Source organism: Pseudophryne corroboree, chromosome 8 (assembly GCF_028390025.1).
Source record: "Pseudophryne corroboree isolate aPseCor3 chromosome 8, aPseCor3.hap2, whole genome shotgun sequence".
In the NCBI taxonomy this organism is placed as follows: domain Eukaryota; kingdom Metazoa; phylum Chordata; class Amphibia; order Anura; family Myobatrachidae; genus Pseudophryne; species Pseudophryne corroboree.
Window position 1 is genome coordinate 286562870 of NC_086451.1, and position 23363 is coordinate 286586232.

Sequence of the window (23363 nt, forward strand, 5' to 3'; positions counted from 1 at the left end):
AGTGTATTATATGCTTAGCCAGTTCATTAAAATAGAAATTCGGTCAACATCGGTCTCACAGTACCAATGTTTAGGTCTAAACAATGTTTTGTAACCAATGTTGAAAAACATAATTTAACCGATATTTTCTCTCGATGTCCCATCCAAGTCACAGACACAGGCCGCCTCCCAGCTACACCAAAGATCACACCCTCTTTCTTACGTAGCTTTAACGGCACGCGGATCAGCTAACGCTTCTCGGCCAATCATCAGAGCTCATCTTACGCTTGTCAGCCAATCAGCACTCCCGAGAGCCGAGTTCCGGAGACTACGCAGCCGTAGTAATACAGCACGTGACGGCGCTGCGTGCGTACGCTAAGCTTCCAAGATGGCGTTGGCCAACGAGGGTGGTGGTGTGGCGAGTGTGAAGCGGGTGCACCTGGGCATCCCGGAGGCTGTGTTTGTGGTGAGAGTCCCGGCTGTTTCCATGCAGTCTGTGCGCGAGCTATAGAAGCAGACCTGTGGCAGGCTCGGACCGTGGGATAGACGACGGCCCTGGCTAGGGAGGCTGTAATCATGGTTACCTAGGCGGCCGCATCCCTACATGGCATCATCTGCAGTCGCCTGCCCCAACCCCCTCCCCGCACTGCGGGAGCCGCCTCCACCCCCATGTCAGACACACTGCATATATACGGTGTATTATCTACCCTATATACAGTGTTGGCTGTGCCCGGCCCTGTCTCTTCTATGATTACCTTATTATTCACAGTACAGTTACTGTGCCCACCGGAGTTTATACCCCTGACAGTGTGCCGTACATGCACAGCTCCTGCACTCCTTTATTCCGCCGGTGTTTGTTGCACCCCCTGTGTATGTTACTGTAGCGGGAGAGACTGGATACATTACTGTGTGTGCGGAACTCTCTGATAGCTCATCTATAAACCCCGGCGTGCGTAGAGTTCTGTAGACAAGTGCACAGAATAGTTGTTGCTGATAGCACATCCTATGTGAGTCTCCTACTGACTACGGCAATGGGACAATTTAAAGCTAAACTGTTACAACACACTGTTGGGATTAACAAATTGGTGTTCATACTAGCCTCTGCACCTAATCCGTGAACAAGGCAGATTTAAGATTTGTGATGTATCTCTAATACTGTAGTGCTACATCACATATAAAATGTTACCCTTAAATTAAAATATGCCCCCTTCACTGATGATGTGCAGGGTGCTAGAATGAACACTACAAATGTCTGTGCTTATGCCTGTCATTCACATTGGAGTCCTGTCAGTATGCCATACATCTGAATTAAGAAGTTTTACAATATGGCTGCAAATTAAAAAAAAAGTTCTTTGCTAAACAATTATAAAAAAATGTAACCATGAGATATTCCGAATGAGTATATCTATGGGGTCAATTCTATTCGGCAACTAAAGAATAGCGCCGGGAATTAGCTCCCGACGCTATTCAATTCTGCTACTAGTTGCCCGCAATTGTCGGGAATTCTTCTCTCATCCCCGGGGGATGAGAGAATAAACCCGACAAAAGTGCTGCCTCGCGGCCGGCGCGAGGCTGATTCTGTCGGGAATCAGCCTCGCGCCGGGTAGTTAAGTCGGAGAATGCCCGTTCTCCCGACAAAACTACCTGTTAAGTCGGCGAGAACGGGACATCGCCGACTTAACTTTAGCTGAATTGAATAGCGTCGGGAGCTAATTCCCGGCGCTATTCTTTAGTTGCCGAATAGAATTGACCCCTATATATCTATCTCTTTGGGCAGTAAGATTTTTTCTCTAACGTCGTAAGTGGATGCTGGGGACTCCGTAAGGACCATGGGGAATAGCGGCTCCGCAGGAGACTGGGCACATCTAAAGAAAGCTTTAGGACTAACTGGTGTGCACTGGCTCCTCCCCCTATGACCCTCCTCCAAGCCTCAGTTAGATTTCTGTGCCCGACGAGAAGGGTGCACACTAGGGGCTCTCCTGAGCTTCTTAGTGAAAGTTTTAGTTTAGGTTTGTTATTTTCAGTGAGACCTGCTGGCAACAGGCTCACTGCATCGAGGGACTAAGGGGAGAAGAAGCGAACTCACCTGCGTGCAGAGTGGATTGGGCTTCTTGGCTACTGGACATTAGCTCCAGAGGGACGATCACAGGTTCAGCCTGGATGGGTCCCGGAGCCGCGCCGCCGGCCCCCTTACAGAGCCAGAAGAGCGAAGAGGTCCGGAAAAATCGGCGGCAGAAGACGTTCCTGTCTTCAATAAGGTAGCGCACAGCACTGCAGCTGTGCGCCATTGCTCTCGGCACACTTCATACTCCGGTCACTGAGGGTGCAGGGCGCTGGGGGGGGGCGCCCTGAGACGCAATAAAACACAATAAAAATACCTTACATGGCAAAAAATGCATCACATATAGCTCCTGGGCTATATGGATGCATTTAACCCCTGCCAGAATATACAAAAAAAACGGGTGATAAGGCCGCCGAAAAGGGGGCGGAGCCTATCTCCTGAGCACACTGGCGCCATTTTCCCTCACAGCTCAGTTGGAGGGAAGCTCCCTGGCTCTTCCCTGCACTACAGAAAGGGTTAACAAAAGAGAGGGGGGCACTAATTAGGCGCAGTATTAAAACATACAGCAGCTATAAGGGGAAAAACACTTATATAAGGTTATCCCTGTATATATATATATATATATATATATAGCGCTCTGGTGTGTGCTGGCATACTCTCCCTCTGTCTCCCCAAAGGGCTAGTGGGGTCCTGTCCTCTATCAGAGCATTCCCTGTGTGTGTGCTGTGTGTCGGTACGTTTGTGTCGACATGTATGAGGAGAAAAATGATGTGGAGACGGAGCAGAGTGTCTGTAACAGTGATGTCACCACCTAGGGGGTCGACACCTGAGTGGATGTACTGTTGAAAATTACGTGACAGTGTCAGCTCTGTATAAAAAAACAGTGGTTGACATGAGACAGCCGGCTACTCAGCTTGTGCCTGTCCAGACGTCTCAAAGCGCCCGTTACCTCAGATGGCAGATACAGACGCCGACACGGATACTGACTCCTGTGTCGACGGTGAAGAGACAACCGTGATTTCCAGTAGGGCCACACGTTACATGATTGAGACAATGGAAAATGTTTTATACATTTCTGATAATACGAGTACCACCAAAAAGGGGTATTATGTTCGGTGAGGGAAAAACTACCTGTAGTTTTCCTGAATCTGACAAATAAAATGAGGTGTGTGATGATATGTGGGTTTCCCCCCCGATAACAATTGATAATTTCTTAAGTATTGGCTGTATACCCTTTCCCGCCAGAGGTTAGGGTGCGTTGGGAAACACCCCCTAGGGGGGGATAAGGCGCTCACACGCTTGTAAGAACAAGGGCTCTACCCTCTCATGAGATGGCCGCCCTTAAGGATCCTGCTGATAGAAAGCAGGAGGGTATCCCAAAATGTATTCACACACATACTGGTGTTATACTGCGACCAGCAATCGCCTCAGCCTGGAGGTGCAGTGCTGGGTTGGCATGGTCGGATTCCCTGACTGGAAATATTGATATCCTAGATAAGGATAGTATATTATTGCCTATAGAGCATTTAAAAGATGCATTTCTATATATGCATGATGCACAGCGGAATATTTGCCGACTGGCATCAAGTATAAGTGCGTTGTCCAATTCTACCAGTAAAATGGTCAGGTGATGCGGATTCCAAACGGCATTTGGAAGTATTGCCTTTAAAAGGGGACATTTGGGGTCGGTCTTTTAGACCTGGTGGCCACGGCAACAACTGGGAAATCCACGTTTGTACCCCAGGTCGCCTCTCAAAATAAGACGCCGTATTATCAGGCGCAGTCCTTTGTTGGCAAGCGGACAAAAGGTTCCTCTTTTCTGCTCGTGACAGAGGGAGAGGAAAAAGGCTGAAGAGATTACCCAGTTCCCAGGAACAGAAATCCTTTCCCGCCTCTGCAAAAGCCCTCAGTATGACGCTAGGGCCTTACAAACTCAGGCACGGTGGGGGCCCGTTCTCAATGAATTTCAGTGCGCTGTGGGCTCACTCGCAAGTAGACCCCTGGATCCTTCAGGTAATATCTCAAGGGTACATATTGAAATTCGAGACGTCTTCCCCTCGCCGTTTCCAAAAGTCGGCTTTACCGACGTCTCCCTCTGACAGGGAGGCAGTTTTGGAAGCCATTCACCCAGCAGGTGATAATCAAGGTACCCCTCCTGCAACAGGGAACGGGGTATTATTCCACACTATTGTGGTACCGAAGCCAGACGGCCTGGTGAAACCGATTCTAAATCTAAAATCTTTGAACACTTACATACAGAGGTTCAAATTCAAGATTGAGTCACTCAGAGCAGTGATTGCGAACCTGGAAGAAGGGGACTACATGATGTCTTGGGACATCAAGGATGCTTACCTTCATGTCAAAGTTTACCCTTCTCACCAAGGGTACCTCAGGTTATGGTACAGAACTGTCACTATCAGTTCAGACGCTGCCGTAGGGATGGTCCACGGCACCCCGGGTCTTTACCAAGGTAATGGCCGAAATGATATCCCTTCGAAGGAAGGGAATTTTAGTTATCCCTTACTTGGACGATTCCCTGATAAGGGTAAGATCCAGGGAACAGTTGGAAGTCGGTGTAGCACTATCTCAGGTAGTGTTGCGGCAGCACGATTGGATTCTCAATATTCCAAAATCGCAGCTGGTTCCGACGACTTGTCGTCTTTTTCCTAGGGATGTTCCTGGACCCAGTCCAGAAAAAAGGTGTTTCTCCCGGAAGAGAAAACCAGGGAGTTATCCGAGCTAGTCAGGAACCTCCTAAAACCGAACCAAGTCTCAGTGCATCAATGCACAAGGGTTCTGGGTAAAAATGGTGGCTTCCTACGAAGCAATCCCATTCGTTAGATTCCACGCAAGAACTTTCCAGTGGAACCTACTGGACAAATGGTCCGGGTCGCATTTTCAGATGCATCAGCGGATAACCCTTTCACCAAGGACAAGGGTATCCATCATGTGGTGGTTGCAGAGTGCTCATCTTCTAGAGGGCCGCAGATTCTGCATTCAGGACTGGGTCCTGGTGACCACGGATGCCAGCCTGCGAGGCTGGGGAGCAGTCACACAGGGAAGGAATATCCAGGGCTTAGGGTCAAGCCTGGATACATCACTTCACATAAATATCCTGAAGCTAAGGGCCATTTACAATGCTCTAAGCTTAGCAAGACCTCTGCTTCAAGGTCAGCCGGTGTTGATCCAGTCGGACAACATCATGGCAGTCACCCACGTAAACAGACAGGGTGGCACAAGAAGCAGGAGGGCAATGGCAGAAGCTGCAGGGATTCTTCGCTGGGCGGAAAATCATGTGATAGCACTGTCAACAGTATTCATTCCGGGAGTGGACAACTGGGAAGCAGACTTCCTCAGCACGACCTCCACCCGGGAGAGTGGGGACTTCACCCAGAAGTCGTCCACATGATTAAAAAACTCGACAGGTATTGCGCCAGGTCAAGAGACCCTCAGGCAATAGTTGTAGACGCTCTGGTAACACCGTGGGTGTACCAGTCAGTGTATGTGTTCCCTCCTCTGCCTCTCATACCCAAGGTACTGAGATTGATAAGATGAAGAGGAGAAAGCACTATATTCGTGGCTCCGGATTGGCCAAGAAGGACTTGGTAACCGGAACTTCAAGAGATGCTCACGGAGGATCCGTGGCCTCTACCTCTAAGAAGGGACCTGCTCCAGCAAGGACCCTGTCTGTTCCAAGACTTACCGCGGCTGCGTTTGACGGCATGGCGGTTGAACGCCGGATCCTGAAGGAAAAAAGGCTTTCTGGATGAAGTCATCCCTATCCTGATCAAAGCCAGGAAGGATGTAACCGCAAAAACATTATCACCGCAAATGGCGAAAATATGTTGCGTGGTGCGAGGCCAGTAAGGCCCGATGGAGGAAATTCAACTGGGTCGATTCCTACATTTCCTGCAAACAGGAGTGTCTATGGGCCTGAAATTGGGGTCCATTAAGGTTCAAATTTGCGGCCCTGTCAATTTTCTTCCAAAAAGAACTAGCTTCAGTCCCTGAAGTTCAGACGTTTGTAAAAGGGGTACTGCATATACAGCCTCCTTTTGTGCCTCCAGTGGCACTTTGGGATCTCAATGTAGTTTTGGGTTCCAAAAGTCACATTGGTTTGAACCACTTAAATCTGTGGAGTTAAAATATCTCACATGGAAAGTGGTCATGCTGTTGGCCCTGGCCTGGGCCAGGCGCGTGTCAGAATTGACGGCTTTATCCTGAAAAAGCCCTTATCTGATTTTCCATTCGGACAGGGCGGAATTGAGGACTCGTCCTCCGTTTCTCCCCAAGGTGGTTTCAGCGTCTCACCTGAACCAACCTATTGGTGGTGCCTGCGGCTACTAGGGACTTGGAGGCCTCCAAGTTGCTAGACGTTGTCAGTGCCATGAAAATATGTTTCCAGGACGGCTGGAGTCAGGAAATCTGACTCGCTGTTTATCCTGTGTGCACCCAACAAGCTGGGTGTTCCTGCTTCTAAGCAGACTATTGCTCGTTGGATTTGTAGTACAATTCAGCTTGCACATTCTGTGGCAGGCCTGCCACAACCAAAAATCTGTAAATGCCCACTCCACAAGGAAGGTGGGCTCATCTTGGGCGGCTGCCCGAGGGGTCTCGGCTTTACAACTTTGCCGAGCAGCTACTTGGTCAGGAGCAAATACGTTTGTAAAATTCTACAAAATTAATATCCTGGCTGAGGAGGACCTGGAGTTCTCTCATTTGGTGCTGCAGAGTCATCCGCACTCTCCCGCCCGTTTGGGAGCTTTGGTATAATCCCCATGGTCCTTACGGAGTCCCCAGCATCCACTTAGGACGTTAGAGAAAATAAGAATTTACTTACCGATAATTCTATTTCTCATAGTCCGTAGTGGATGCTGGGCGCCCATCCCAAGTGCGGATTGTCTGCAATACTTGTACATAGTTATTGTTACAAAAATCGGGTTATTATTGTTGTGAGCCATCTTTCAGAGGCTCCTCTGTTACTTATCATACTGTTAACTGGGTTCAGATCACAGGTTATACGGTGTGATTGGTGTGGCTGGTATGAGTCTTACCCGGGATTCAAAATCCTTCCTTATTGTGTACGCTCGTCCGGGCACAGTATCCTAACTGAGGCTTGGAGGAGGGTCATAGGGGGAGGAGCCAGTGCACACCAGTTAGTCCTAAAGCTTTCTTTAGATGTGCCCAGTCTCCTGCGGAGCCGCTATTCCCCATGGTCCTTACGGAGTCCCCAGCATCCACTACGGACTATGAGAAATAGAATTATCGGTAAGTAAATTCTTATTATCTTTCATGTATATTTTGAAGTACATCCTGTTACAAGTTTATGCTATAGATTTTCAACAAACTAGTCAAGTGCTAAAAGGTTTGTTTTGTCATGTCTGTAACTGGCCTGTTAGGTGAAAAGGTTTTTGTTGAAATGTTAATTTCTTTATGAGAGCATTATATTGTCTTTCTGCCATCATCACATGACTTTTGACCACTTGCACAGTGGTCCCATTGCAGTTACTGGAATGGGGGTAAAGACTTTTGCAGCCTGACTTCTAAGGTCTGTGTACTCCATTATGTCTGCAGTTTTCAGTGCTGAATCCTGTTACTCTGTAATCTGCTTTGTGAATGGTTAGCTGTCTGTATACATGGGCAAACGTGTTGGTAGATGGCAGGGTGCTGTTTGATTTTATTAGCATTAAACACATACACACTTTATCTGTGTAAAATGTGTATTCACAAAACTATCACTGAATGTGGGGTACTTATAAGGACCAGGTTCAAGGTGGTATCCGAGGACCCTTCCCCCCTGTCTTTTCTGGCTGCTGCCAGCCATCATATTTGATAGAGCTGGTGGGACCTGGATCTGTTTCGGCTCCCACAGCCGGTCTGCATGTTTTGTGTATACTTATATTAGAAATGATGCGTCTGGCTCAGTCACTAAGGTACTGCATTGACCTACTTCACTTCCTCTCCTGTCTTTAGCAGTGGCAGTTGTCCTTCAGACACACTGGGTGAGTGCTGCATATAGGGTTATAGGGAGGGAGGTGTGGTCAGTGGCAGGTCACTACTACTACTCTGGCATTATGTGTAAGGGGCACAACTACTAGTGTTCCCGCGAGGAAGCGGGCAGGCTGCTATGGAGAGGGTATATTATCCGAAAATGGCTGTGGCTGACCAAGGAGGGGTATGGTACAGCTCCCTTGGTTTCACAACTTTGGGGCATGCCCAGTCTCAGTCACATCTGTGGGGTGTACGTAGCACTTATGGAGGGCTGGGTTTCCCCCAAGGTCTCCCCATAATGTGAATAGACATCATGTGCATGGCATCAATTCATACTGTGGCAAATAGGAACTGGGCAGGTTGTTTTAGCTGGGCGCCGGTAAAAGGGAAGGGTGCAATTTGTCCTTCAAAAATCGGGCCACTAAATTACTACTCTGTGGCATTATGGCCTTGTTTGTTATATGTACCACATTCCCCCAGTGTGGCAAAAATGAGGGGTCTGGCTCGCAAGGGCGGCGCGTACTGTGTGGCCACTCCCCTTTTCCTGAATCAGAATCCGTTTATTGCCAAGTATATCTACAAAAATACACAAGGAATTGGTTTCCGATAGCTACAGCTCCCAACAACATATGATGAACAGCAAAGACAAAAAGAGGAAGAAGAACGTGTGACGTGTAACTAGAATACACAAGTAGGGATTTGAATATGATAGTAATGCTAGGTGAGTGTCGAGTTGAACAGTTTGATTGCTTGGGGAAAGAAGCTGTTCCTATGTCTAGCAGTTCGAGCTAGTTGCGAGCAGTACCGTCTGCCAGACGGTAGCAGACTGAACATATCATAAGCAGTATGAGAATGGTCATCAATAATCCTCCCCGCCCTCTTCATTACCCTTGCCCGATAGATATCCTCGACTGCCGGAAGGTTTGTCCCTATGATTTTTTCAGCAAACCTTACAACCCGCTGTAGCCTACTTGTGTCATGGATTGAGGCAGAGCCAAACCACACTATTATTGAGGAGCAGAGGATGGATTGAATGATTGCAGAGTAGAAGAGGATTAGAAATTCTTGCGGCAATTTGAACTTCCTAAGCTGACGTAGAAAGTACAGTCTCTTAGGAAGTCACCGTTAACCGCCCCCCTTTCTTCCCCTATCATGGTACCCCCTTGTTGTTGTTTTTCTTTAAATTTTGTTGTTGATCAACCCCTGGACACAATGACCACACAAATAAAGAATCCAACTCTGTTTTATTGTGAGAGGAAACAATTGACATGTAAAGGGGGGGTACACACGGCGAGATCCGTGCTTAAATTCTGAGCAATCTGACTAGTGTGTTTAAAAATTAAGCACGGATCTCTGTGTGTATGCCGATAGTGATGCGCAGCCCCGCGTGTTGCTATCGCTGACTGTAGAGTTGGCATGCATGCCAAATCTAGTAGGTCGCTCACTTCACTGCTGTGTGAAGTGAGCGGCCCGTCTGTCTCAATGGACTGGGTTCTTTCACTGTTTTCGGTCATTGGGGTCCTTATGCGGCTTCTCTCTCACTGCCTTCCCATTGTGGATGTTCTGCAGGGGTCTTCATGATTGCCTGAGGATCCTTCTGTCCCTGCAGCTGCTCTTGATGCTCCACCGGCTTTACTTAGGGTTCCAGCTTTGCTGTCATTCAGATAGGTGTCCGTGATTGGTTAATTCACAGATTATTCCAAAATACGGAAAAATCCGATTTCCAAAATACTTCTGGTCCCAAGCATTTTGGATAAGGGATACTCAACCTGTATAGTGCAGTATGGTCAATATGTAAGCGTCATAATCACAGTAAAAGTCATAAAAAGGACATAAAAGCAGAGACCCAAGCATCTGTGTGTTTCCCAAGTGAGTTTGCAAAGAGCAATTACCAGCTGAGAATAAAGAACTGTATAGTGAAATTGGGTCACACTGGTAATAGCCCATTTTTTTTTTCTTTTTAATCTCCTGTAGGAAGATGTTGATTCTTTTATGAAGAAACCTGAAAATGAGACAGCTGATGCGGTACTCAAGAGATTGGATGAACAGTATCAAAAATATAAATTTATGGAATTAAATCTCTCTCAGAAGAAAAGGAGGTACTGTTTTGTGTGTGTGTGATAAGATATTGCACCTGTTGGCGGACAGTACTTAACGATTACTTTTTTTCCTTTTTCTCTCTCAAAGGCTAAAAAGTCAAATCCCAGAAATTAAACAGACTTTAGAAATTTTAAAGCATATGCAGAAGAAAAAGGTACTCCTTTAAGGCAGCAGTGTTTTTCCTGCTCAGTGTGTTTTCTGCATGTTGGTCTTTGTTCATAATTCTGATCCTCTATACAGCACATCACATCAGTGCGCAGAGAATATATGACCCTTCACACCCCTGCTGCCCCATTGGAGCTTAGGCTAGTTCTCTACTGCACAATACGCACAGACACTGCTTTTCATCAGCAGCTTATTACTCTGCCATTATGTGGTTTTGGACTCGCTCAACAAACCGAGTACATACAAACTCAGCACAGATAGTAGATCAGACGGAATCAGTCCCGTGGCAGAAGCGTTGAGCCAGTAATGCTAACTGCTGCGCTATCCAAACCACAATATTCCCTTTAAATTATACCTTTTTCTTTTTTGTTCATCTATTTGGCAAGCTAGAATTCTTGCTGTGAATGGTTCCTTGTAGGATTGTAGTTTGGAAGAATGTTGTAACAATTGATTTCTACACGTTTCTAGTAGATTCTGTTATTAAATTCTGACTATTTGGCAGGGCACCACTGAGCCGATGGAAACCAGGTTTTTACTGGCGGATAACCTGCATTGTAAAGCGTTAGTACCACCTACAGACAAAGTTTGCTTGTGGCTTGGGGTGAGTAGCAAATAAGGAAAGTACATATGTTAAAATTGTTCCCATTTTTTTTCTTCTAATTTTCTTACATAAGTGTTATATCTCCAATGGAATCTATGTAGTAGTATTGGTCAGTCAGATGTATTTCTCTGACGTCCTAGTGGATGCTGGGAACTCCGTAAGGACCATGGGGAATCGCGGCTCCGCAGGAGACTGGGCACAAAAGTAAAGCTTTAGGACTACCTGGTGTGCACTGGCTCCTCCCCCCATGACCCTCCTCCAAGCCTCAGTTAGATTTTTGTGCCCGGCCGAGAAGGGTGCACACTAGGGGCTCTCCTGAGCTTCTTAGTGAAAGTTTAGTTTTAGGTTTTTTATTTTCAGTGAGACCTGCTGGCAACAGGCTCACTGCATCGAGGGACTAAGGGGAGAAGAAGCGAACCTGCCTGCTTGCAGCCAGCTTGGGCTTCTTAGGCTACTGGACACCATTAGCTCCAGAGGGACCGAACACAGGCCCAGCCTCGGAGTCCGGTCCCAGAGCCGCGCCGCCGGCCCCCTTACAGAGCCAGAAGCAAGAAGAGGTCCGGAAAAATCGGCGGCAGAAGACGTCCTGTCTTCAACAAGGTAGCGCACAGCACTGCAGCTGTGCGCCATTGCTCCTCAGGCACACTTCACACTCCGGTCACTGAGGGTGCAGGGCGCTAGGGGGGGGCGCCCTGAGCAGCAATGTAAAACACCTTGGCTGGCGAAAATACACCACATATAACCCCCAGGGCTATATGGATGTATTTTAACCCCTGCCAGAATTCACCAAAAAGCGGGAGAAAAGGCAGCCGAGAAGGGGGCGGAGCCTATCTCCTCAGCACACGGGCGCCATTTTCCATCACAGCTCCGCTGGAAGGACGTCTCCCTGACTCTCCCCTGCAGTCCTGCACTACAGAAAAGGGTAAAAAAGAGAGGGGGGGCACTAATTTGGCGCAGTTTTGATAATAACAGCAGCTATAAAGGGAAAAGCACGTTATATAGTGGTATTCCTGTCTATATATAGCGCTCTGGTGTGTGCTGGCATACTCTCCCTCTGTCTCCCCAAAGGGCTAGTGGGGTCCTGTCCTCTATCAGAGCATTCCCTGTGTGTGTGCGGTGTGTCGGTACGATTGTGTCGACATGTTTGAGGAGGAAAATGAGATGGAGGCGGAGCAATTGCCTATAATAGAGTTGTCACCCCCTAGGGAGTCGACACCTGAGTGGATGAGCTTATGGAAGGAATTGCGTGACAATGTCAGCTCTTTACGAAAGACAGTTGACGATATGAGACAGCCGGCTACTCAGCTTGTGCCTGTCCAGGGGTCTCAAACGCCATTAGGGGCTCTAAAACGCCCGTTACCTCAGATGGCAGACACAGACACGGATACTGACTCCAGTGTCGACGATGATGAGACAAGTGTGACTTCCAGTAGGGCCACACGTTGCATGATTGAGGCAATGAAAAATGTTTTGCATATTTCTGATAATACAAGTACCACTAAAAAGGGTATTATGTTTGGTGAGAAAAAACTGCCTGTAGTTTTTCCTGTATCTGAGGAATTAAATGAAGTGTGTGATGAGGCGTGGGTTTCCCCCGATAAAAAACTGATAATTCCTAAAAGGTTATTGGCATCATACCCTTTCCCGCCAGAGGATAGGGCACGTTGGGAAACACCCCCTAGGGTGGATAAAGCGCTCACGCTTGTCTAAATAGGTGGCACTACCCTCTCCTGATACGGCCGCCCTAAAGGTACCTGCCGACAGAAAGCAGGAGAATATCCTAAAATGTATATACACTCACACGGGTGTTATACTGCGACCGGCAATCGCCTCAGCCTGGATGTGCAGTGCTGGGGTGGCGTGGTCGGATTCCCTGACTGAAAATATTGATACCCTAGATAGGGACAGTATATTACTGACTATAGAGCATTTAAAAGATGCATTTTTATATATGCGTGATGCGCAGAGGGATATTTGCTGACTGGCATCAAGAGTTAGCGCGCTGTCCATTTCTGCAAGAAGAGGGTTATGGACGCAGCAGTGGTCAGGTGATGCGGATTCCAAAAGGCACATGGAAGTATTGCCTTATAAGGGGGAGGAGTTATTTGGGGTAGGTCTATCAGACCTGGTAGCCACGGCAACTGCTGGAAAATGATGATACTCCTTCGAAGAAAGGGAGTTTTAGTTATCCCTTACTTGGACGATCTCCTGATAAGGGCAAGATCCAGGGAACAGTTGGAAGTCGGGGTAGCACTATCTCAGATAGTGTTGCGGCAGCACGGTTGGATTCTCAATATTCCACAATCGCAGCTGATCCCGACGACACGCCTTCTATTCCTAGGGATGATCCTGGACACAGTCCAGAAAAAGGTTTTTCTCCCGGAGGAGAAAGCCAGGGAGTTATCCGAGCTAGTCAGAAATCTCCTAAAACCAGGCCAAGTCTCAGTGCATCAATGCACAAGGGTCCTGGGAAAAATGGTGGCTTCCTACGAAGCAATCCCATTCGGCAGATTCCACGCAAGAACCTTCCAGTGGGATCTGCTAGACAAATGGTCCGGGTCGCATCTTCAGATGCATCAGCGGATAATCTTGTCACCAAAGACAAGGGTGTCTCTCCTGTGGTGGTTGCAGAGTGCTCATCTTCTAGAGGGCCGCAGATTCGGCATTCAGGACTGGGTCCTGGTGACCACGGATGCCAGCCTGAGAGGCTGGGGAGCAGTCACACAGGGAAGAAATTTCCAGGGCTTGTGGTCAAGCCTGGAGACATCACTCCACATAAATATCCTGGAGCTAAGGGCCATCTACAATGCTCTAAGCCTAGCAAGACCTCTGCTTCAAGGTCAGCCGGTGCTGATCCAGTCAGACAACATCACGGCAGTCGCCCACGTAAACAGACAGGGCGGCACAAGAAGCAGGAGGGCAATGGCAGAAGCTGCAAGGATTCTTCGCTGGGCGGAAAATCATGTGATAGCACTGTCAGCAGTGTTCATTCCGGGAGTGGACAACTGGGAAGCAGACTTCCTCAGCAGGCACGACCTCCACCCGGGAGAGTGGGGACTTCATCCAGAAGTCTTTCACATGATTGTGAACCGTTGGGAAAAACCAAAGGTGGACATGATGGCGTCCCGCCTCAACAAAAAACTAGACAGGTATTGCGCCAGGTCAAGGGACCCTCAGGCAATAGCTGTGGACGCTCTGGTAACACCATGGGTGTACCAGTCAGTGTATGTGTTCCCTCCTCTGCCTCTCATACCCAAGGTACTGAGAATTATAAGACGGAGATGAGTAAGAACTATACTCGTGGCTCCGGATTGGCCAAGAAGGACTTGGTACCCGGAACTTCAAGAGATGCTCACTGAGGACCCGTGGCCTCTACCTCTAAGAAGGGACCTGCTCCAGCAGGGGCCCTGTCTGTTCCAAGACTTACCGCGGCTGCGTTTGACGGCATGGCGGTTGAACGCCGGATCCTGAAGGAAAAAGGCATTCCGGATGAAGTCATCCCTACCCTGATCAAAGCCAGGAAGGATGTAACCGCACAACATTATCACCGTATTTGGCGTAAATATGTTGCGTGGTGCGAGGCCAGGAAGGCCCCTACAGAGGAATTTCAACTGGGTCGTTTCCTGCATTTCCTGCAAACAGGACTGTCTATGGGCCTAAAATTAGGGTCCATTAAGGTTCAAATTTCGGCCCTGTCGATTTTCTTCCAGAAAGAACTGGTTTCAGTTCCTGAAGTTGACGTTTGTCAAGGGGGTACTGCATATACAGCCTCCTTTTGTGCCTCCAGTGGCACCTTGGGATCTCAATGTAGTTTTTGGGGTTCCTAAAATCACATTGGTTTGAACCACTCACCACTGTGGACTTAAAATATCTCACATGGAAAGTGGTAATGCTGTTGGCCCTGGCTTCGGCCAGGCGTGTGTCAGAATTGGCGACTTTATCCTATAAAAGCCCTTACCTAATTTTTCATACGGACAGGGCAGAATTGAGGACTCGTCCTCAATTTCTTCCTAAGGTTGTTTCAGCGTTTCACCTGAACCAGCCTATTGTGGTACCTGCGGCTACTAGGGACTTGGAGGACTCCAAGTTGCTGGATGTAGTCAGGGCCCTGAAAATGTTTCCAGGACGGCTGGAGTCAGAAAATCTGACTCGCTGTTTATCCTGTATGCACCCAACAAGCTGGGTGCTCCTGCTTCTAAGCAGACTATTGCTCGTTGGATTTGTAGTACAATTCAGCTTGCACATTCTGTGGCAGGCCTGCCACAGCCTAAATCTGTAAAAGCCCATTCCACAAGGAAGGTGGGCTCATCTTGGGCGGCTGCCCGAGGGGTCTCGGCTTTACAACTTTGCCGAGCAGCTACTTGGTCAGGGGCAAACACGTTTGCTAAATTCTACAAATTTGATACCCTGGCTGAGGAGGACCTGGAGTTCTCTCATTCGGTGCTGCAGAGTCATCCGCACTCTCCCGCCCGTTTGGGAGCTTTGGTATAATCCCCATGGTCCTTACGGAGTTCCCAGCATCCACTAGGACGTCAGAGAAAATAAGAATTTACTTACCGATAATTCTATTTCTCGTAGTCCGTAGTGGATGCTGGGCGCCCATCCCAAGTGCGGATTGTCTGCAATACTTGTACATAGTTGCTGTTACAAAAATCGGGTTTTTGTTGTTGTGAGCTATCTTTTCAGAGGCTCCGCTGTTATCATGCTGTTAACTGGGTTCAGATCACAGGTTGTACGGTGTGATTGGTGTGGCTGGTATGAGTCTTACCCTGGATTCAAAATCCTTCCTTATTGTGTACGCTCGTCCGGGCACAGTATCCTAACTGAGGCTTGGAGGAGGGTCATGGGGGGAGCCAGTGCACACCTGGTAGTCCTAAAGCTTTACTTTTGTGCCCAGTCTCCTGCGGAGCCGCTATTCCCCATGGTCCTTACGGAGTTCCCAGCATCCACTACGGACTACGAGAAATAGAATTATCGGCAAGTAAATTCTTATTTTTTTTACTTAAGGATTTTTAATTATTTTCTCTAACATCCTAGAGGATGCTCAGACTCCGTAAGGACCATGGGGACAGACGGGCTCCGCAGGAGACATGGGCACTTTAAGAAAGACTTTGGATCTGGGTGTGCACTGGCTCCTCCCTCTATGCCCCTCCTCCAGACCTTCGTTTGATACTGTGCCCAGTGGAGACTGGGTGCTTTCAGTGAGCTCTCCTGAGTTTCCTGTAAAAGAAAGTATTTTAGTTAGGTTTTTTATTTTCAGGGAGCCTGCTGGCAACAGACTCCCTGCATCGAGGGACTGAGGAGAGAGCAACAGACCCACTTCTCTGAGTTTCAGGGCTCTGTTTCTTAGGCTACTGGACACCATTAGCTTCAGAGGGATCGGTACGCAGGTCTCACCCTCGCCGTCCGTCCCAGATCCGCGCCGCCGTCCTCCTCGCTGAGCCGGAAGAAAGAAGCCGGGTGAGGAAAAGACTTCAGAGGCGGCAGAAGAGATGATCTTCATAAGAGGTAACGCACAGCAGTGAAGCGGTGTGCCATTGCTCCCATTCACCTCACACACTCCGGTCACTGTAAGGGTGCAGGCCGCAGGGGGGGCGCCCTGGGCAGCAATAAACACCTCAGGTGGCAAATGCACATATATACATGTACAGCTGGGCACTGTACATGTATAAAAAGAGCCCCCGCCATGTTATTTGTAAATTTGAGCGGGACAGAAGCCCGCCGCCGAGGGGGCGGGGCTTATCCATCAGCACTCACCAGCGCCATTTTTTCTCCACAGCACCGCTGAGAGGAAGCTCCCCGGACTCTCCCCTGCTTGACACACGGTGAAAGAGGGTTTTAAAGTAGAGGGGGGGCACATAATTGGCGCATATACATTATACATAAGCGCTACTGGGTAAACATTGTGTTTTTTCCTGGGTCATATAGTGCTGGGGTGTGTGCTGGCATACTCTCTCTCTGTCTCTCCAAAGGGCTTTGTGGGGAACCTGTCTTCAGAAAAGAGCTTCCCTGTGTGCGTGGTGTCGGTACGTGTGTCGACATGTCTGAGGTTGAAGGCTCACCTAAGGAGGAGGGGGAGTATGAATATTAGGTCTCCGTCGGCAGCGCCGACACCTGACTGGATGGTTATGTGGAATGTTTTAAGTGCTAATGTAAATTTATTGCACAAAAGATTAGACAAAGCTGAAGCTAGGGTACAGTCAGGGAGTCAACCCATGTCTGTCCCTATGTCGCCGGGACCTTCGGGGTCTCAGAAGCGCCCACTATCCCAAATAGTTGACAAAGATACCGACACGGATTCAGACTCCAGTGTCGACTACGATGATGCAAAGTTACAGCCTAAATTGGCTAACGCTATACGTTATATGATTATAGCAATGAAGGAGGTGTTGCACATCACAGAGGAAACCCCAGTCCCTGACAAGAGGGTTCATATGTATGGGGAAAAAAGGCAGGTGGTGACCTTTCCCCCTTCACATGAGCTAAATGAGTTATGTGAAAAAGCTTGGGAATCTCGAGATAAAAAACTGCGGATTTCCAAACGGATGCTTATGGCGTATCCTTTCCTGCCAACGGACAGGCTACGCTGGGAATCCTCCCCTAGGGTGGACGAAGCTCTAACACGCTTATCCAAGAGGGCAGCCCTGCCGTCACAGGATACGGCCACCCTAAAAGATGCTGCAGATAGAAAGCAAGAGGGTACCCTGAAGTCCATTTATACACATTCAGGTACCTTACTAAGGCCGGCAATTGCGTCGGCCTGGGTGTGTAGTGCTGTAGCAGCATGGACGGATACCTTATCTGAGGATCTGGATACCTTGGACAAGGATACTATATTAATGACCCTGGGTCATATAAAAGACGCTGTCCTGTATATGAGAAATGCTCAGAGACATTAGCCTACTGGGCTCTAGAATAAATGCAATGTTGATTTCTGCCAGAAGTGTCCTGTGGACTCTGCAATGGACAGGCGATGCCAACTCAAAAAGGCACATGGAGGTTTTACCTTACAAGGGTGAGGAATTGTTTGGGGAGGGTCTCTTGGACCTGGTCTCCACAGCTACTGCTGGAAAGTCAAATTTTTTGCCATATGTTCCCTCACAACCTAAGAAAGCACCGTATTACCAAATGCAGTCCTTTCGTTCACAAAAAGGCAAGAAAGTCCGAGGTGCGTCCTTTCTTGCCATAGGCAGGTGCAGAGGAAAGAAGCTGCACAACACAGCTAGTTCCCAGGAACAGAAGTCCTCCCCGGCTTCCACTAAATCCACCGCATGACGCTGGGGCTCCACAGGCGGAGCTAGGCCCGGTGGGGGCGCGTCTCCGAAATTTCAGCCACAAGTGGGTTCACTCCCAAGTGGATCCCTGGGCAATGGAGATTGTGTCTCAGGGATACAAGCTGGAATTCGAGGAGATGCCCCCTCACCGATACCTCAAATCGGCCCTGCCAGCTTCCCCCTTAGAGAGGGAAATAGTGTTAGCTGCAATTCACAAATTGTATCTTCAGCAGGTGGTGGTCAAGGTTCCCCTCCTTCAACAAGGAAAGGGTTATTATTCGACCATGTTTGTGGTACCGAAACCGGACGGTTCAGTCAGACCCATATTGAATTTAAAATCCCTGAACATATACCTGAAAAGGTTCAAGTTCAAGATGGAATCGCTCAGAGCGGTCATCGCAAGCCTGGAAGGGGGGGATTTTATGGTGTCTCTGGACATAAAGGATGCTTACCTTCATGTCCCCATTTATCCACCTCATCAGGCGTACCTCAGATTTGTGGTACAGGATTGTCATTACCAATTCCAGACGTTGCCGTTTGGTCTCTCCACGGCACAGAGAATATTTACCAAGGTAATGGCAGAAATGATGGTGTTCCTGCGAAAGCAGGGGGTCACAATTATCCCGTACTTGGACGATCTCCTCATAAAGGCGAGGTCCAGAGAGAAGTTGCTGATCAGCGTAGCACGCTCTCTGGAAGTTTTACAACAGCACGGCTGGATTCTAAATATTCCGAAGTCGCAGTTGATCCCTACGACTTGTCTGCCCTTCCTGGGCATGATTCTGGACACAGGCCAGAAGAGGGTTTATCTCCCGATGGAGAAGGCTCAGGAGCTCATGACACTGGTCAGAGACCTATTAAAACCAAAACAGGTGTCGGTGCATCACTGCACGCGAGTCCTGGGAAAGATGGTGGCATCATACGAGGCCATTCCCTTCGGCAGGTTCCATGCGAGGACCTTTCAATGGGATCTGTTGGACAAGTGGTCCGGATCACATCTTCAGATGCACCGGCTGATCACCCTATCCCCCAGGGCCAGGGTGTCTCTCCTGTGGTGGCTGCAGAGTGATCACCTTCTCGAGGGCCGCAGATTCGGCATTCAGGACTGGGTCCTGGTGACCACGGATGCAAGCCTCCGCGGTTGGGGAGCAGTCACACAGGGAAGAAATTTCCAAGGTCCTTTGGTCAAGTCAAGAGACTTGTCTTCACATCAACATCCTGGAACTGAGGGCCATATTCAACGCCCTACGTGAAGCGGACACCTTACTTCGCGACCGACCGGTGCTGATTCAGTCGGACAACGTCACCGCAGTAGCTCATGTAAACCGCCAAGGCGGCACAAGGAGCAGAGTGGCGATGGCGGAAGCCACCAGAATTCTTCGCTGGGCGGAGAATCATGTAAGTGCACTGTCGGCAGTATTCATTCCGGGAGTGGACAACTGGGAAGCAGACTTCCTCAGCCGACACGACCTGCATCCAGGAGAGTGGGGACTTCATCAGGAAGTCTTCGCACAGATTGCAAGTCGGTGGGGATTGCCCCAAATAGACATGATGGCGTCCCGTCTCAACAAAAAGCTACAAAGGTATTGCGCCAGGTCAAGAGATCCTCAGGCGGTAGCTGTGGATGCCCTAGTGACACCGTGGGTGTTCCAGTCGGTCTATGTGTTTCCTCCTCTTCCTCTCATACCCAAGGTGTTGAGAATAATAAGAAAAAGAGTGAGAACAATACTCATTGTTCCAGATTGGCCACGAAGGACCTGGTATCCGGATCTGCAGGAAATGCTCACAGAAGATCCGTGGCCTCTTCCTCTAAGACAGGACCTGTTGCAACAGGGTCCCTGTCTGTTCCAAGACTTACCGCTGCTGCGTTTGACGGCATGGCGATTGAACGCCGGATCCTAGCTGAAAAAGGTATTCCGGATGAGGACATTCCTACGCTAATAAAGGCTAGGAAGGACGTGACATCAAAACATTATCACCGAATATGGCGAAAATATGTTTCTTGGTGTGAGGCCAGGAATGCTCCTACGGAAGAATTCCATCTAGGCCGTTTTCTTCACTTCCTACAAACTGGAGTGAATTTGGGCCTAAAATTAAACTCCATTAAAGTTCAGATTTCAGCCTTATCCATTTTTGTTCAAAAGGAATTGGCCTCTCTCCCAGAAGTACAGACGTTTGTGAAGGGAGTACTGCATATTCAGCCTCCTTTTGTGCCTCCGGTGGCGCCTTGGGACCTTAAAGTAAGTTTTCTTAAGTCACATTGGTTAGAACCACTTAAAACAGTGGAGTTGAAATATCTCACTTGGAAGGTGGTCATGTTGTTAGCCTTGGCTTCGGCTAGGCGAGTTTCGGAATTAGCGGCTTTATCACATAAAAGCCCCTATCTGGTTTTCCATATGGATAGAGCGGAATTGCGGACCCGTCCTCAGTTCCTACTTAAGGTGGTCTCATCCTTTCATATGAACTAACCTATTGTCGTGCCTGTGGCTACACGGGACTTGGAGGATTCAGAGTCCCTTGATGTGGTCAGGGCTTTGAAGATTTACGTGGCCACAACGGCTAGGATCAGAAAAACAGAAGCACTGTTTGTCCTATATGCAGCCAACAAGGTTGGGGGCCCTTCTTCAAAGCAGACTATTGCTCGCTGGATCTGTAACACGATTCAGCAGGCGCATTCTACGGCAGGATTGCAGTTACCAAATCGGTTAAGGCCCATTCCACTAGGAAGGTGGGCTCCTCTTGGGCGGCTGCCCTGGGCAGCATATATAACCTCTATAACTCACTGGCAAGAGTGGACATAGTGCCAGGGCACTGTCCACTGTCCGGACCCCCGCCAGTATAAACATTTATTTAAAAAGAGCGGGTCTGAAGCGTGCCATTACGGGGGCGGAGCTTAGTCCTCACAGCCCGGCGCCAGTTTCTCTACACAAGGCTGCAGAGACTCACACTGCTGCATAAGTATCAGGGTGAAAAACGGTTGGGGGGGGGGGGGGGGGGGCACAGTTATTTTGGTGCATTATATGTGAATTATAAAAGCGCTGCAGGTCTGGGGCATTTCTGTGGTTTCAGGCCGGGATTGGGCGCTGGGGTGTGAGCTGGCAACAACTCCCTCTGTGTGTCTCTGACAGGCTTTACTGTGGGTCTGTCCCCTATAGGCCTAGTGTGTCTGCGTGTTTTGGGTGCACGTGTGTCGGCATGTCTGAGGCGGAGTGCTCTTCCCAGGAGGAGACTGTTAGGGACACAAACGGCTGTGGGAGTGACCCTGTTGGCACCGCCGACACCTGATTGGGTGAATGTTTTGAGTGCTTTGAATGCTAATGTGGCTCTGATAAATAAGAGATTGGATAAATCTGAGTCTCAGAACCAGGCATGGAAGAAATCCATAGAGGATGTGTTTCAAGCCCAGACCCCCTCGGGGTCACAAACGTTCATTTGCCCAGCTGGCAGAGACGGATACCGACACGGACACTGACTCAAGTGTCGACTATAGTGATGCCAGATTAGATCCAAAACTGGCAAAGAGCATTCAGTACATGATTGTGGCAATAAAAGACGTATTGCATATCACTGAGGACCCTACTGTTCCTGATACTAGGGTCTGTATGTATAAATGTATAAAGGGAAGAAACCTGAGGTTAACATTTCCTCCCTCTCATGAACCGAACACGCTTTGTGAAAAGGTTTGGAAAAATCCTGACCGTTTCAGATTCCCAAAAGGATTGTAGTGGCGTATCCGTTTCCCTCTGGGGATAGGGAAAAATGGGAGTTTCCCCCCATTGTGGACAAAGCTCTATCACGGCTGTCCAAAAAGGTGGCTCTTCCGTCCCCTGACACAGCAGCCCTAAAGGATCCTGTGGATCATAGGCAGGAAAGTACATTGAAATCCTTTTATGTCACCACAGGTACGCTACTCAGACCAGCCATTGCATCTGCGTGGGTGAGTAGTGCTATCGAAAAATGGGCAGATAACTTGTCATCTGAAATGGATACCCTGGATAGGGATAGCATTCATTTGACACTGTGTTATATCGGGGACGCTGCAGTCTACCTAAAGGAAGCTGCGAGGGATATTGGCCTCTTGGGATCACTGGCCAATGCCACGGCAGTCTCAGCTAGGAGAGCATTGTGGATTCATCAATGGAATCTGACTCTACATCAAATAGATGCTGACTCTAAGAAAGCTATGGAGTCTCTACCGTATAAAGGTGGTGTATTGTTTGATGACGGCCTCGCTGATTTGGTATCTACGGCTACCGCGGGTAAGTCATCATTTTTACCTTATGTTCCTGCGCCACAAAAGAAAGCACATCACTATCAGATGCAGTCCCTTCGGCCCAATAAATACAGAAAGGGGCGAGGGTCTTTCTTCCTTGCTACTAGAGGAAAGGGAAAAGGTAAACTATCACCGGCCGTGGCTGGTTCCCAGGAGCAGAAGTCCTCCCCGGCTTCTGGCAAATCCCCTGCATGACGCTGGGGCTCCTCTGCGGGAGTCCGCGCCGGTGGGGGCACGTCTCGAGCTCTTCAGTCAGTTCTGGGCTTGTTCGGCCCTGGACCCATGGGTTTTAGAAATAGTGTCCCAGGGGTACAAACTGGAGTTTCAAGACGTTCCCCCTCACATTTTTTTCAAATCGGCCTTACCAGCTTCTCTTCCGGACAGGGAGGTGGTATGTGCCGCAATACAAAAATTGTGTCATCAAGTCATTGTCAGGGTTCCCCTGTCGCAACAGGGAGAAGGCTTTTATTCGAGCCTGTTTGTGGTCCCGAAGCCAGACTGCTTAGTCAGACCAATCCTGAACCTCAAATCCCTCAATTTCTACCTGAAAAAATTCAAATTCAAGATGGAATCTCTCCGGGCATGGTGTCGGTTGATATAAAGGATGCCTACTTACATGTTCCCATTTATCTTCCACATCAGGCTTACCTGAGGTTTGCAGTTCAGGATTGTCATTACCAATTTCAGACGTTGCCATTTGGTCTGTCCACGGCTTTGAGGGTTTTCACCAAAGTAATGGCCGAAATAATGGTTCTCCTGCGCAAGCAAGGAGTCACAATTATCCCGTACTTGGATGATCTCCTGATAAAGGCGAGATCCAGGGACCAATTAATGCAGAACATTACGCTCTCCCTGACAATTCTGCAGCAACATGGTCGGCTCTTAAACTTGCCAAAATCACAGTTGGTTCCGACGAGA

At 48.7% G+C, this 23363-nt stretch overlaps 1 protein-coding gene across 1 annotated transcript in view; it reads left to right on the forward strand.

Annotated features, from left to right (window-relative positions):
• Window positions 1–282: 282 nt before the first annotated feature.
• The window catches only part of VBP1 (VHL binding protein 1), a 29749-nt gene continuing 6668 nt past the window's right edge, over window positions 283–23363 (forward strand). The window contains exons 1-4 of the mRNA XM_063937272.1: window positions 283–445; window positions 10007–10131; window positions 10220–10286; window positions 10800–10898. Coding sequence (XP_063793342.1) covers window positions 368–445; window positions 10007–10131; window positions 10220–10286; window positions 10800–10898 — 369 coding nt within the window. The 5' untranslated portion in view covers window positions 283–367. The remainder of the gene's footprint in view (window positions 446–10006; window positions 10132–10219; window positions 10287–10799; window positions 10899–23363) is intronic.